The sequence below is a fragment of the Cervus canadensis genome, chromosome 3 (genome assembly GCF_019320065.1).
Source record: "Cervus canadensis isolate Bull #8, Minnesota chromosome 3, ASM1932006v1, whole genome shotgun sequence".
Lineage (NCBI taxonomy): Eukaryota > Metazoa > Chordata > Mammalia > Artiodactyla > Cervidae > Cervus > Cervus canadensis.
In genome coordinates this window covers 12,131,642-12,145,525 of record NC_057388.1, presented here as the reverse complement: position 1 = coordinate 12,145,525, position 13,884 = coordinate 12,131,642, and the positions used below count along the sequence as shown (strand labels likewise).

General features: G+C 42.5%; 1 protein-coding gene across 5 annotated transcripts in view; it reads right to left on the bottom strand.

The window, feature by feature from the left end:
* The window catches only part of DYNC1I1 (dynein cytoplasmic 1 intermediate chain 1), a 370,739-nt gene that overhangs the window by 74,728 nt on the left and 282,127 nt on the right, over nucleotides 1-13,884 (bottom strand). For all 5 annotated transcript variants that reach the window (XM_043462652.1, XM_043462651.1, XM_043462655.1 and 2 more), the window contains 3 exons: nucleotides 10,543-10,689; nucleotides 5,510-5,623; nucleotides 2,926-3,059 (listed from right to left, as the gene is read on the bottom strand). In XM_043462652.1, the coding sequence (XP_043318587.1) occupies nucleotides 2,926-3,059; nucleotides 5,510-5,623; nucleotides 10,543-10,689 (395 nt within the window). The remainder of the gene's footprint in view (nucleotides 1-2,925; nucleotides 3,060-5,509; nucleotides 5,624-10,542; nucleotides 10,690-13,884) is intronic.

Genomic DNA, 13,884 nt, shown 5'->3' with positions numbered 1-13,884 from the left:
GTGAGCTTCTGGGGCACCAGTAAATGTCAGTGTGTTGAGCAAAATTTGAAATCACTAGCCAAGGGCTGTAGTGTGACAGACACTCAAAAATTATGCCTGGGAAAACTGCTGACAGCAGTCCTACATGTGATCATTTACATTCGTTCTAGAGAACTCGAGGAACTGATCTTTGAAGTGGCCCCAGGTGAGATTCCGCTTGCCCTTAACAGCATCCTGAAAGGGTTTATAGGGTGAAAAATGAGGACCTTATTTAATTTATGGAAGTGGATTTGCACCTTTTCCATGTTAGGTGAAAAATAGAAATTTCACACCTCTCCTCTGTAGCCCTATATGACCCACTTAAGATTACTCTGAAGCCAAATGCCTGTTGACTTTATAACTTTACTAAGACCTGTGTTTTATATTTCAGATGGATGGACCAATGTAAAGAGCAAAATCAAGCTTGTTGTAAAATGACTTGTGATTTGTACCTTGCATGCATGCTAAGTCGCCTCAGTCATGTCTGATTCTTTGAGACCCTATGGACTATAGCCTGCCAGGCTCCCCTGTCCATGGGATTCTCCAGGCAAGAATACTGGAGTGGGCTGTCACTCCCTTCTCCAGATGATCTTCCCGACCCAAGGATCGAACCTATATCTCTTATGTCATTGGCAGGCAGGTTCTTTACCAATGTGCCACCTGGGAAGCCCCTTAGGTCCCCTTCTTTTGAACACAGTGCATCTTCTGATTGTGCTTGAAAAGGAAAAGAGCCACAGAGCAAGAACATTCATCATGCAAATGGTTATTCACATTAGAAAATTTTCCAAAAAAAAAAAAATCTGAAAAGTTATCAATGAACATGTTCTGGAGCCCTCATAGATAACTAAGGCCCTGGGTTAAGGGAACTGAACCTGTGTCCTGCCGATTCTAATAAACATGTAGATAAACCAGTGAACCTTTGTTTGGTCCACTGTGCCTTCCGTGCTTCTCTCCGGCCATTTACGACATTCCACCTGTCTTGCAGATGTTTACGTGTTTACCTTTCCCACCATCATCAGTTTCTTGAAGATAGGAACAGGCTTGAATGATGTCTGCATGCCTGGCAATGTCTAGTAATGCCCTCTTCTGAGAGTAGTTGTGCAGTGAACATTTCCATGAATGAACAACTTTATCAGATCTTTCTACACTTTTGGAAAACTTTGATGCATAGTTATAGCCAGTACTGATGAAGGAGAAGGGGGCTTCCTCGGTGGCTCAGACTAGGTAAAGAGTCTACCTGCAATGTAGGATACCTGGCTTCTGTCTCTGGGTCGGGAAGATCCCCTGGAGGAGGACACGGCTACCCACTCCAGTATTTTTACCTGGAGAATTCCATGGACAGAGGAGCATGGCAGGCTACAGTCCATAGGGACACAAAGAGTCAGACATGACTGAGAGACCAACTCTGGGAAGTAAGACTGCTGGGCATGGAAGCATAAGGAACATCTTCTTAGTCATCTTCTACTCATGTGAGGAGGGAAAATACTGCTGGTTTCTGTGGGCAGCAAAGTAGGCACTTTGAGCTTGTGTTGTGTGAATGGGAGAGTCCTACACCTGGGCCATGGATGCCTGGTTCTTCAACAAATCACAAACATACTAGAGTAACGACTTGGAACAATTCCCGGTTCCTCATGCAATCTACACAGCCTGTGATGCGTGCAAGAGATGCAAAATCCATCAAATTAGAACTTCTACAGTGAAAGGGAAATAGCGCACCAAGGTGAACACAGTGAAACTTTCAAAATATGAGTCCATCTGTTAAATCTTGTGTGTAATTTTATAATCTAGTCTTAAATTACTGGATTCCACTTCTTTCCTGAGATTTTCCTAGGAGCATCTGCCAGTCTCTCAATCAAGATCGAGTTTGTATCACCTATCTTCATTCTGCATCTTCATTCTACCTCGTGTATCTCATACTATTTTGGCCTCTGATCAGGAGGAAGGGCCCTAAGGCACCTCTCTATATTATGCAGTTATTTTCATTCTTTGTTCTTTATATAGATTTTTAACTCCTCACTTACTATGTTCCCAGCACCAAGCAGGAAATCAGTAATGAGATGGAAATAGTTAAAAAAAAAAAAAAAAAAAGGCAGATGGCTGAATAGTTAAAAATTTGATGAATGCTAATGCAGAAGTGATAATAAAAATAAATAAAAAGCAAACCCATCTGACAGCTTGTATTCCTATCTCATTGACTCTACTTTAATTTTCTCCCAAGTACTCATCTTCTCAAACCACATATTTACTTGTTTATTAGTTTACTGTCAGTCACCCTCTACCAGAATATAAACTCCAGGTCCGTTTTGTTCCTTACTGCATTCCTTATAAAGTGATGGTGCCTCACATATGGTAGGTGCTCAGGAAATATCCCTTAAACAAATGAATGAATAAAGGGAATGAAAATTCTATGGAAACATACAGGAGGAAATGATTTCCTTCATCCAAGGGAGTCAGAGAGGCTCATGGAAAGACCTTTGTGCTGGCTCTTGAAGGATGAGGGCAGGGGAGATTAATCAGGCCAAGAAGAGAGAAATAGCAGACACAGCAGGAGAAACTGGGTGTACAAACTCACAGATATGTGGTGGGATCAGCAGTGGTGGGGATGAATGCGTGGCTGGAGCCTGAAGGCTAAAGCTGGGAAGGGGCAGGCGGTAAGGGCAGTCAAGAATCTTCTCTGATATGCTAAGAAGTTCAGGTGTTTTTCCCCCAGGCAATGTGAACCATCAAAGGCTTACAAATGGCTAATGACCAGAGCAGACGGATGCTATAAAACAGTGAAGACATGAGACTGTGATTTGCATTTCTTCAGAAATGCCTTTCTCATAATGCAAGGTGTTACAATCCAGCAAGTGATAACAGACTTTCGGAAATGAAGAACACGTCATAGGAAAGAAAACAGAAACTCACCTTCCATGACGACAGGCCGTGTAGACTGTGCCCTCCTCGCTGCCAACCACGAAGTTATTGACGTCTCCCGTTGGGAAAGCCATTCCAGTAACGGCCACAGGCTTGGACTTATTGTACACCAGCTCCATGCTCTCCTACCAAAACACGGCGTGGTTACATTTCCTCTGTCAACTCCTCGCCATGCCAAAGATAGCATGGAAAAATCATTTGACTAAATCGCCTGTTTGCTTTTCACACAGCGTTACAAAAGACCCCGGCTGTGCCAGAAACCACGCTTTACTGCCCCTGACATTCAAGCTTCTGTGTATCTCTGGTTTCAGGCCGGCTGGATTTCATCAGCGTGTGCTGCTGCTTCTGAAGTCAGGCAGAGATGACAGGTGAGAATTTTGAAACTAATGGTGCAGAAACTAAAGATAATACTGTAGTGGTTACACTTGTCAGCCCCAGGCTTTAATAAAACACACAATACCCTTGTATTTACAAACATTTTCAAAATCAATTGTTCGTGAGAATACACATGTATTAATATCAGATGTACGGAGCACATTTGTCAAAGCAGGAGTGTGTGTCCTCCGTGGACTAAAACCAGAGAGTTGTCACTCAGGTCATAAGAACCAGATTTCAATAGGGACTCAAATTCATGAAGGACAGACATTGGGTGTGGAGGCTATTAAGTCTGCAAAAAACAATATATAAGTTGGTCTTTAAAATAGTAAATGAGGGTCTTTATTTGATCTAAAATGATTTTCAGAATCAGGAATTCCAGTGTATTTTAAAAGACATTTTGCTGAATTGAGTTTAAGGACAGTGAAGAGTAGTTAGGTGTAACTAACATTCTTGAATACTTCTGGTTATTTAGATCCAAAAGTCTGCTTGGTACACCTAAAGTAATTAAAAGAAAAAAAAAAGCCTGAGGGATCATGTCATTATATTTGGAAGTTTAGTCTCTTTTATGCAAACAAATAAACCGAGGCTTCGCAGCCATGGAGTCTATAAATCAGAAGCACGCGCTAGCAGTCTGGACCGCGCAGACCAGGTGGTCATGTGACAAGCTCGCAGTCCGAGACCCAGACGCAGGGAGGGCCTGAGTGAGCGGATGCTGTGACGGTCGTGCCATTGCTAAAATTAGCAGAGGGAGGGTACGCCTCGTGGGCACCCACTTGGGACAGAGAGGGAGCAGGGCAAATGTCTTCTGCTCCCTTGTCTGCCCACCATCCACAGCCATACCACCAACATGCTTCCACCTCTGGCCAGAGACAGGCGTCTGCGGGCACCCTAAAACTAATAAAAATGACCCCGCAGCTCCCCCTGCGATGGGCTGTAACCTAAACACACACACACACATTTAATCATCAAAATGGGCAATTAAAAATTCCTAATTAGAGGGTTTACTTGTATCTGTTTGTAATCTCCAAGACTTTTAAAAGAAAACAACATATTGCTGAGAAATTTAAGACAAAGCTGTAAAATACCCACACACAACTCCCAAAACTTGTATAAATGTTAAAGATCAGCAAAAGCAGAGGAACTTAAATGGTAAGGAACTTAGGAGCTCATCCCCCCACACTAAGATGATAAAAAGAACTTTTGTTTTACTATTCTCTACATCTCTATTTTGTGGCGACTTTTGGGAGGCTCTTCTTGGTTTCCACATTTCCTTACATCTCCTGAAATTTCCAGTATCTTTTAAACTTCTGATGGAGACATTCTAGCATTGTTGGTTCAGGAAAGGGGAAAGGAATGTTAAAATTGAGAATTATCTCCTAGTTCTCTTATACAATTTTCTTGATATTTCCTCACATTGTCAAAGGCTACAACAGGAAACTCTGCTCCGTTTTTAGCTGGTGGACAGTAAGTACTTTATTCCCCCACAAAGAAAAGTGGAAAGATGTGGCTATTTGTGTGTTTGCGTGTATATGTGTTGTCTTCTGTGTGTGTACACACGTATATTCTGAAAGTTGCGTTTAGATGTCTCCCCTCATGGTCTCTTGCACTTCCGCTCCTTCGTTTGCCTCCCGTTACTGTCATCAGGAGCAGTTTGGAGACCTTGGAACTTTTTCATTTTCAACTTCCCGTTTGTTGAGCAAGGAATGGCAGGAGCCACCCTAACAAACATTCCAGAGGAGAAAACAGATGGCTGGACAAATTCTTCAAACACACGAGGCAGTTGTCTAGGCTACAGATGTGAGCAAGGGCTTGGATTTCTGTTTCACTGGGATACCTTTTTCTCCGAGGCAAGCACCCATCAGGGATCGCTCTGCATTTGTTTAACAATGCTGTGGGGTAAGCAGGATTCCTACCACAGCCAACTTCCATAATTACTATGCTTTAAAATGGATTATTTCATTTTCACTTGAAACTGACCTAAGGATTAACGTATTACAGTAATTACATGATGTGCGGTAAAGGAAATGGGTTTTGGCTTCCAGAGAAGGCTGCCGAAAACAGGCCCCACTCTTTCAAGTGTACCCACTGATTTGAGCTCCTATAGGATGTGAGGGTTTGGCTTTTAGGAACTCCATTCCATTAGGCAGGTATCTCTTTTAACCAGGATGCTCTTATGTGTAGGGGAAAACAAACCCACCTGTGGAGTGGAGAGCATGTCCAGGCTCCAGGAACACATTTTGCCATCGGTGGAGACGGTGATGAGGTTATGAGCATTTTGGGTCCCAACAACATTTACACAGTACACGGGATGCTGCAGAAGCATAAACATGGAGGATCAGATGCTGATCCAAGAGGAAATGCTTACATCTGAGTGTCAAACACATTACTCTGAAACGAGGATCAGAGAGCAACATAATCCTACAATAATAGAAGCCTCAGGTCATTTGCCACTTTTGATTGGAACCTGATTTCTTTTTCAAAGCTCTGGCGGCACCACGGAGTAGTGGAAATACTCAGAAAGCTTCACCTTGCTCGGTCAGAGGCAGTGCAATGGAGCTGAAGCAAGCGGGAGCCAGTGAGGACTGGTGGGACAAAAGGAACACGGGTCAATGTGTATGACTTAAATGAGGCTCCACCATGGAGTCTGGCTTTTAAGCTCACCATGAGTGATGGAAAAGGACAGTCCTCAGAAGGGTAGAATGACTGACTTTTGGGAGGAGTGATACTAATGCTCAAGTTTAGTGCATCTCAACCACAGTGCCAAACGTTTGTTAACATTCTTTATAAAAAGCGGTTAATATTCATCAGCCTCTTTTGATCTGAAGGAGAGATACTGGTGGTGGAAATTATTGGCACAAGGAACCTAGTGAGATAAAATTAGGTTCTTTTTTTGCTACCACATCTAGGATAGGATAATGATAGTTTTTGTTTTTTTTTTCCTTCAAAATATTGCTAAGGTAGGATGGAGGCTTACATTTGGCCAGGGCCTTGAGAAAGGTCACTTAAACATCCCAGGAATCATAAGCAAGATGCTCTAACCTTTTGTCATAACTCAAGAAGGTTACTCCACTTGGTAGAGTCCTAAATGGTAGGCTCAAATCATTTGCAGCTGCACATTAAATACTAAATAGAAGGTTAGCATAAGCAGAACCTAGCGGTAATTTGGGTTAGATTTCAGGCAGCTTAGCCTTCAGCGGCCAAACCACAACTTAGCTGATGCTTCTCTGTGCAAACAGCTGACAGTCTTTCTCTTGATGAGTTACTGTCCATAAGACGTAGCCAAAAAAACGATGAAACAATCTCTAATATTGGAAAGTTGATATCATATAAAGGATGGTTCCCCAACTATTATTATCATATAAACTCCTGGTCAGAAGGAACTGTAATAATCATCAAGTGCAGCTATTCCTCTGCCTCTCCCAAGACATGGTCCAAACTCTGCTGAAACACCTTTCTTAGCCAATTTTAGCACTAATTCTTGGGCGATCCTGCCTTCTACCAATGGGAATAAAGAAAATTCAAGGAGATATCTTTAGTGAAGCGCCTTCTGACATCATATTCATCAGGTCCAAAATAATACTTAGGGATTGTTCTTGTATTACTCCCTTTCCCCACCCCCCTGCCCCAGTCTTGTTTTTCTCAGACTAATCATCACCAGTTCCTTCAACTGGTTTGAGTATCTGCTGTTCAATACCTTCCCCATCCTGGTCACTCTCTTCTGTTTTGCTATATTTTGTGTGAGTTCTCCTGCCAGTGAAGTTCTGAGAATGAAACACAACTGTCTACCTATACTCTGGCTCACAGGATACAGAAATACGGGGCACTGAACTGTCACTTCTCATGTGATAAAATAAATATGCCTGTACAAATGTCTACTAATATTTACACTTGCTATTTTGGAAATTGCATCACCTCATTTACCCATGCTGGATAGAATCAACCAAGTCCCTATATATTTTTCATACTGTGTTCCTACATAAACCTTCGAATGAATCAGCCTCAGTGGGTCTGGATAGTGGAAAGCACAGCAGAGATGTGAAGTGAAATATTCTTCTGATCAGGTCTCTGAATATCGAGAGGACTGATTGGTTGTGAACAATGCTTTCTCCCAAGTCTTTGGCATATGAAACTCAAGGGTGAGTTATGTGGCATTCTGAGCTCTACGTGCAAATAAATGAAAGAATGGGTGAGACAGATTCTCACTTGAAAATGGCAGACCATAACACTGAGAATGGTGATTGCAGCCATGAAATTAAAAGACGCTTACTCCTTGAAAGGAAAGTTATGACCAACCTAGACAGCATATTAAAAAGCAGAGACATTACTTTGCCAACAAAGGTTCATCTAGTCAAGGTTGTGGTTTTTCCAGTGGTCATGTATGGATGTGAGAGTTGGATGGTGAAGAAAGCTGAGTGCCGAAGAATTGATGCTTTTGAATTGTGGTGTTGGAGAAGACTCTTGAGAGTCCCTTGGACTGCAAGGAGATCCAACCAGTCCATCCTAAAGGAGATCAGTCCTGGGTGTTCATTGGAAGGAGTGATGCTGAAGCTGAAACTCCAATACTTTGGCCACCTGATGCAAAGAGCTGACTCATTGGAAAAGACCCTCATGCTGGGAGGGATTGGGGGCAGGAGGAGAAGGGGACGACAGAGGATGAGATGGCTGGATGGCATCACCGACTCGATGGACATGGGTTTGAGTAAACTCCCAGAGTTGGTGATGGACAGGAAGGCCTGGCATGCTGCGATTCATGGAGTCGCAAAGAGTCGGACATGACTGAGTGACTGAACTGAACTGAACTGAATACCGAGAATGAGAAAGCAAGAGCCAGGCACGGTTACAAGCCCCCAGTCTGCCTGGTGTTTTTCAGCAAGAGTCCAGCGGGGGTTTCTTTTAACCACAGAGAATCAACACAAATCACCAGAACCCTAATGGGTCAGGACCCCTAAGGGTGGGTGTAGTAGGAAAAGAAGGCATCCAGAAGGAGGTATAGAGCAAATGTTCCAAGAAGGAATGCGTGTGGGAGCCCCTCCCTGGCTTTAATCAGTACTACTGGCCTGTGCTTTCAAGAGTAATAAAGCTCAGCTTAAAAGAAAAGAGAGAGATGCAAAAAAAAACTAGAACAGAAGCAGGCACATGGGCATGCTTACTTATACACACATACACACACACTCTACTTAATGGAAAGAAAAAAGCAACAGTGCAGCTCATTTTTCTAGTATAGAGGCCAGATTGTTTTTATTTATTTTAGGAATAAACTTGCTGTGTGGCAGAAGGCTTTTGCTTTAATTAGGATTTCCTGTTGTCCCAAATGCATATGTGTGGTGGGTGTGAAAGGAAATTAGTTAGTAATCTGTGGTGGGCCTCTTTTTCCTTAACCACTTTTGATCCTGGTACCAATCTGCCGGGCATTAGTGGAGGTTGAAAGACAGTCACAAAATTATCTGAGCCCTTTGAGCCGTGGATTCAACAGAACACAGCAAAAGAGAAAACAGTTGTTCTTTTCTAACAGAAGTAAACTGTTTGATAACAGAGATAATGTCACTGTTTGATAATAGTATTTTTGTTGTGATGATCACATCGTAAGTTGCTTGAAAAAGACAGATGAATACTTTGGAAGAGCCCTGCATTTGGATTCTCCCCAAAAGCTTCGCACTGAATGTTCTAATAGTTGAATTTATGACTTCTTGAAATTTCAGAAGGCATGCTCACAAACACACCAGATAGGCACGCAGTGCCAAGAAGTGGCTTCGTGCATCTTGAGCAAACACCTGCATCAAGCCTGTCTCCTCCTGCATCACAATTTTCTGTTATTAGTTTGAACAAGTGGGGTAGGCAAGAGCAATTTTCTAAGATTCCCAAGAACTAGTTTCACCTGCATGTGTCTTAGGTCCAAGTCAATCAGAATTAAGGCTGACTCGGTATTTGTCATTTCCCATCGTCGATCTTGCAAGAGAGGGAGAATTTTCCTCTTCATGGTCTCAGCTAACGCAACTAGCAGTCCTTTTTCAAAGCTAGATGGTTTTTCAGGCCAGCAGATGAAACAAATGAGGCAACCACATTAAGGAAATTGAAACAATAGTAGAGCTGTATCCTTGGGCATAATTTGGGCATTTCGGAGAAAGGACATCAGTTCCCCTGAATGTCAGGGTAGAAGAGATTGATGGAGACATGCCTGTCTTCTCATTCCTCCCAACAATCGCTAAACACACCTGTCATTCTCTTAAAGGAAATGACAGAGTAGTTGTCTTACGAACACTATACTGAACCTCTTCTGCTAAATTATGGGTAATGGCTCTGAGATGTTGACTTTTAACCCTATGGATTATATTGTCACTGTAGACTTCACTATTGAGACTTACACCATGCATTCCAGAATTTAAAGCCATAGCACTCCCTCAATCACAAATGGAAACAGCCTGTTGGCCAGAGTCCCACATGCCATCTCTGAAGAGAAAATGCTTACTCGTCACTGTCAGTTTGAAAATATGGAGAGAGGAGCATGGAAACATATACACTACCCCGTGAAACACAGATAGTGGGAATCTGCTATATGACTCGGGGAGCTCGGACCAGGGCTCTGTGCCAACCTAGAGGGGTGGGATGGGGTGGGGGGTGGGAGGTGGGAGGGAGGTCCAAGAGGGAGGGGACAGATGTATACCTGTGGTTGATTCATGCTGATGTGTGGCAGAAACCAACACAATATTGTAAAGCAATTATCCTTCAATTGAAAGTAAATAACTTTTTAAAAAATGAAAATATGGGTTTCCACCTTATAACATACATATGCAGAGTTTCTTTGGAAAAACAATTTCACAGAGGCCTCTCCCAATGTTTCTTTCTCTGCCCTTTTTTAGTTTTAAGCTACCCTCCCTGGTTGCTTTGAGGACCCCCAAAGAGATCCTTTCTGTGTGTTAAAAAAGTGAGAGTTAGTCTCTCAGTCGTGGCCGACTCTTTGTGACCCCATGGGATTCTCCAGGCAAGAGTACTAGAGTGGGTTGCCATCTCCTTCTCCACTATGTGTTCAAACTTGTAGATTACTAAGAGATGCTTCTAAACCCAGGGCTTCCTCCATCTACCTTCCACTTGGCTTTCCTTTAGTTGGGATGTGATCAGTATAAATCAGATACTTCCAGGTTGGAGTCACTTACGACAGGAGTACCTCTGTCAGTTACGCCCTCCTTCAGGGCCTTGGATGGCTGGCTGGGATGTGATGAGAACTGGACGTACCGTATGTGCAGCCGCAGACAAGGGCGTCCGCTGGACAGGCGTCCTCCGGTGACTGCGATTATCCCACAAGACGATCTGGCCCGAGTAAGTCCCCCCAACCACCAAGTTGGGGTGGAAACGAGCAAAGCAGACGGACATCACGGAGGACTGTGGAGGGAAAGCGGAGAAAGATACGTTGTGAAATGGTCGGGGGAGGCTTGTTTTATTGTGAAGAGGAAACCGCAAGTCACATTAACTCAGCACCTCCTGGAAATCACAAAGCAACTGTTCAGCGCAGAGTTAGCAGAACAGCATGTAACAGACATAGACTTTCCCTGGAGAGCTTGACCGATGTTTACTGCTTGAAGCTTGAAATCTGAAGTCCTGGCCATGTCATCAAATAGGCATCAGACCCATCTTATGTACACCACTGCTCTGTGGTCTGTAAAGCCTGGTTTGTGGAAATTTCCCATTTATCAATACAATGACATCAGAATGAATATTAATTCCCCACTGAAGTCTTCACAAAGCAGTTCTTTACTTTGGGGGCATGTCCTCAGCACTGTACCGCATTGGCAAGCCTTTGAGGACTTTGAGACGGGGTTCTTTTTTTTCTTTTTGGCTTAATGTAGACTTCTAGGAAGTGAACTGACCTCAGACTGATCCAACTGGTTCCTCCCCAAAATTCCCTCCACTCCCATGGGTATTCTCCTGACCTTCATCCTGCCCACTTCAGACAATTCTTAATGTTATTCTTTGCCTATTTTAACAAACAGCCAAAAATGGGTTTTCATCTAACTCTGCCATGGCCTGTCATAGCATCACGAATGTGGTTTTTAAAGTGCCACAGAAGACTACTGGGCACCACATTTTATAGGAAATTACTTCGCTGAGACAGAGCCATGGTACATTTGAAAATCAGACAACTTGGCTGTGCCACATTTGCCGAGAAGTCCATAAGGATTCCTGTTTTGCTTTACACGGTTGCATTTACACACACAAGGGCTTGTTTTTAATAAATGCATTTCATCCTTTCAACTAAATTCAACAGATGATCATGTGTAAGGAAGGCACTGTACCAGCATGATGGGAAAAGGCAGTCGCTGCCCTTGACAAACCTGTGCCCTAGGAAAGGGAACTAAAAAGCATGTGTGTGATGAACATACTGCTGTCAGTGACTCCATGTTAATCCATGCCTTTAAAAAAAAGTTAAAAAAAAAAAAAAGGTGATTCTCTGCACTATGTGGTCATGCGGGCAGGTACGTGCCTTGGCAAGTGGAGAGGAAGGTGGATTTTTGTCCTCACCTGTCCCTTGGGTTTGAGATGCTTATGCAGGTCATAACTTGCATACACAAGCTGCAGTCCTGAAGGCAATATGGGCCGTGAATAGATCATACGAACGAACGTGTGTGTGTGTGTGTTTGATGGGAGTGGTGAGGAAGGCTTGCTTTAGCTAGGAGTTGGGGAAAAAAGAAGGGAGTGGAAAGGGTGGGAGAGTTAGAAAGACTTAGTGAAAGGGAATGTATCACTTTTGATGTAAGTGTGGAATGTTCAGCAAGTAGAGAGGAAAAGCAACAGCAATCCCCGAGAGATGGGGTAATGGCAAAGACTAGAGGCACCAAGGCTGGTGAATAGCACAGTCTGGTTTGGCTGAGAAGGAGCCTGTGGGGAAGATGTGGGGAGTGGGAAATGTGGCCGAGGGCTCAGACAAGAGAACCTTGAATGGCAGGTACTGTTTGGATCGTTTTCTGTGGGCAACAGTGAGAAGTCACAGCTTTCTGTGCAAAAAAAAAAAAAAAAAGGAGAGAGAGACAGCGAGGATCAATGGTTGTACCAGATAAGCCAGTCAAGTGAAGAAATGACTGAAAAAGAAATGACGACCTTTTTCTGACTGGGAAGCTGACTGTTAAAAACATATCAGATCTGCTATCAGCCCAAGGCTTAAAAAAAGTCTCAGATTCTCTGAAGTAGAAGAATGTAGACTATTTTTCAATGTCACGTTTTCCTAGTTTGAATGATTTTCAGTTCCAATTTCTTGAACACGGGTCGATGGAGAACATGCTTGTGCCCCAATCTGGTTTTCATAAAGTTCAAGAATAACTCTCAATAATGGTACGGAATTAAAGAAAAAGAAAATAATGCTGGTCAGCTTCTTGTTTTACACATCCCACCAAAATGATTCTTAGTTTTCAATTGATGAAATTCTTATGTTGCTTGAGCTATGTTGGAGACATTTTGTTTAAAACTTCAGAAAGACTTAAAATTATCCAGGTGGTATCAACAATTGAATTTACTAAAGCTCCAATCAATACAGATAAAGGAATGTCATTAAATTTGAAAACTCCAGAATTAAACCACTTGATTGCTTCCATGTTTCACTTAAATCCAAGCAAATACTGCTCCAAACCTTGCAGTCCGTTGAGAGACTAAACTAGAGAAAAATAAACAGTAAGGGTATTTTCACAAAACAGAAATACATAGTTGGTGATCAACCAGAATGCAGTGAGAACTCTAAGTCCTACTTTTCCATTCATTAGTGTCCACGCTTCATTCATTCATTCAACACACAGTGCTCACTAAGTACTAATTAAACCACATTTCAAAAAAACTGTAAATGTCACAAAAACCACCCATCTCCAATTCAGAATACTCTTTACATTTGATAAAAAGGCAAATTATTATGAAACAGAAACAGACTCAAAGACACAGAAAACAAACTTATGGCTATCAGAGGGGTAATGGGTGGGGGAAGACATAAATAAGGAGTTTGGGATTAGCAAATACAAATTACTATATATAAAATAAACAACAAAATCCTACTCTATAGCACAGGGAACTATATTCAATATCCTGTAATAAATCATAATGGAAAATAATAGGAAAGGAATAAATATACATGCAGGCTTCCCAGGTGGCTCAGTGGTAAAGAATCTGCCTTCAGGGAACAAAAGAGATGCGGGTTCAATCCTTGGGTCAGGAAGATCCCCTGGGGTAGGAAATGGCAACCCACTCCAGTTTTCTTGCCTGGAGAATCCCATGGACAGAAGAGCCTGGTGGGCTACAGTCCATGGGGTCACTAAGAGTCAGACACGACTGATAATGCACACATATATTCATGTATAACTGAATCACAACATTGTAAATCCATTATACTTCAGTTTTTAAAATAAGTCAAATTAATGTAAAAAAAAAGGAATAACAATACTTTGGAACATCAGAGTTCTGCCATTAGAGTCTACTTTGTTTTGCTGCAAACCAATCCTTACAAGATGGGCTCAATAAAGGACAGAAATGGTATGGACCTAACAGAAGCAGAAGATATTAAGAAGAGGTGGCAAGAATACACAGAAGAACTGTACAAAA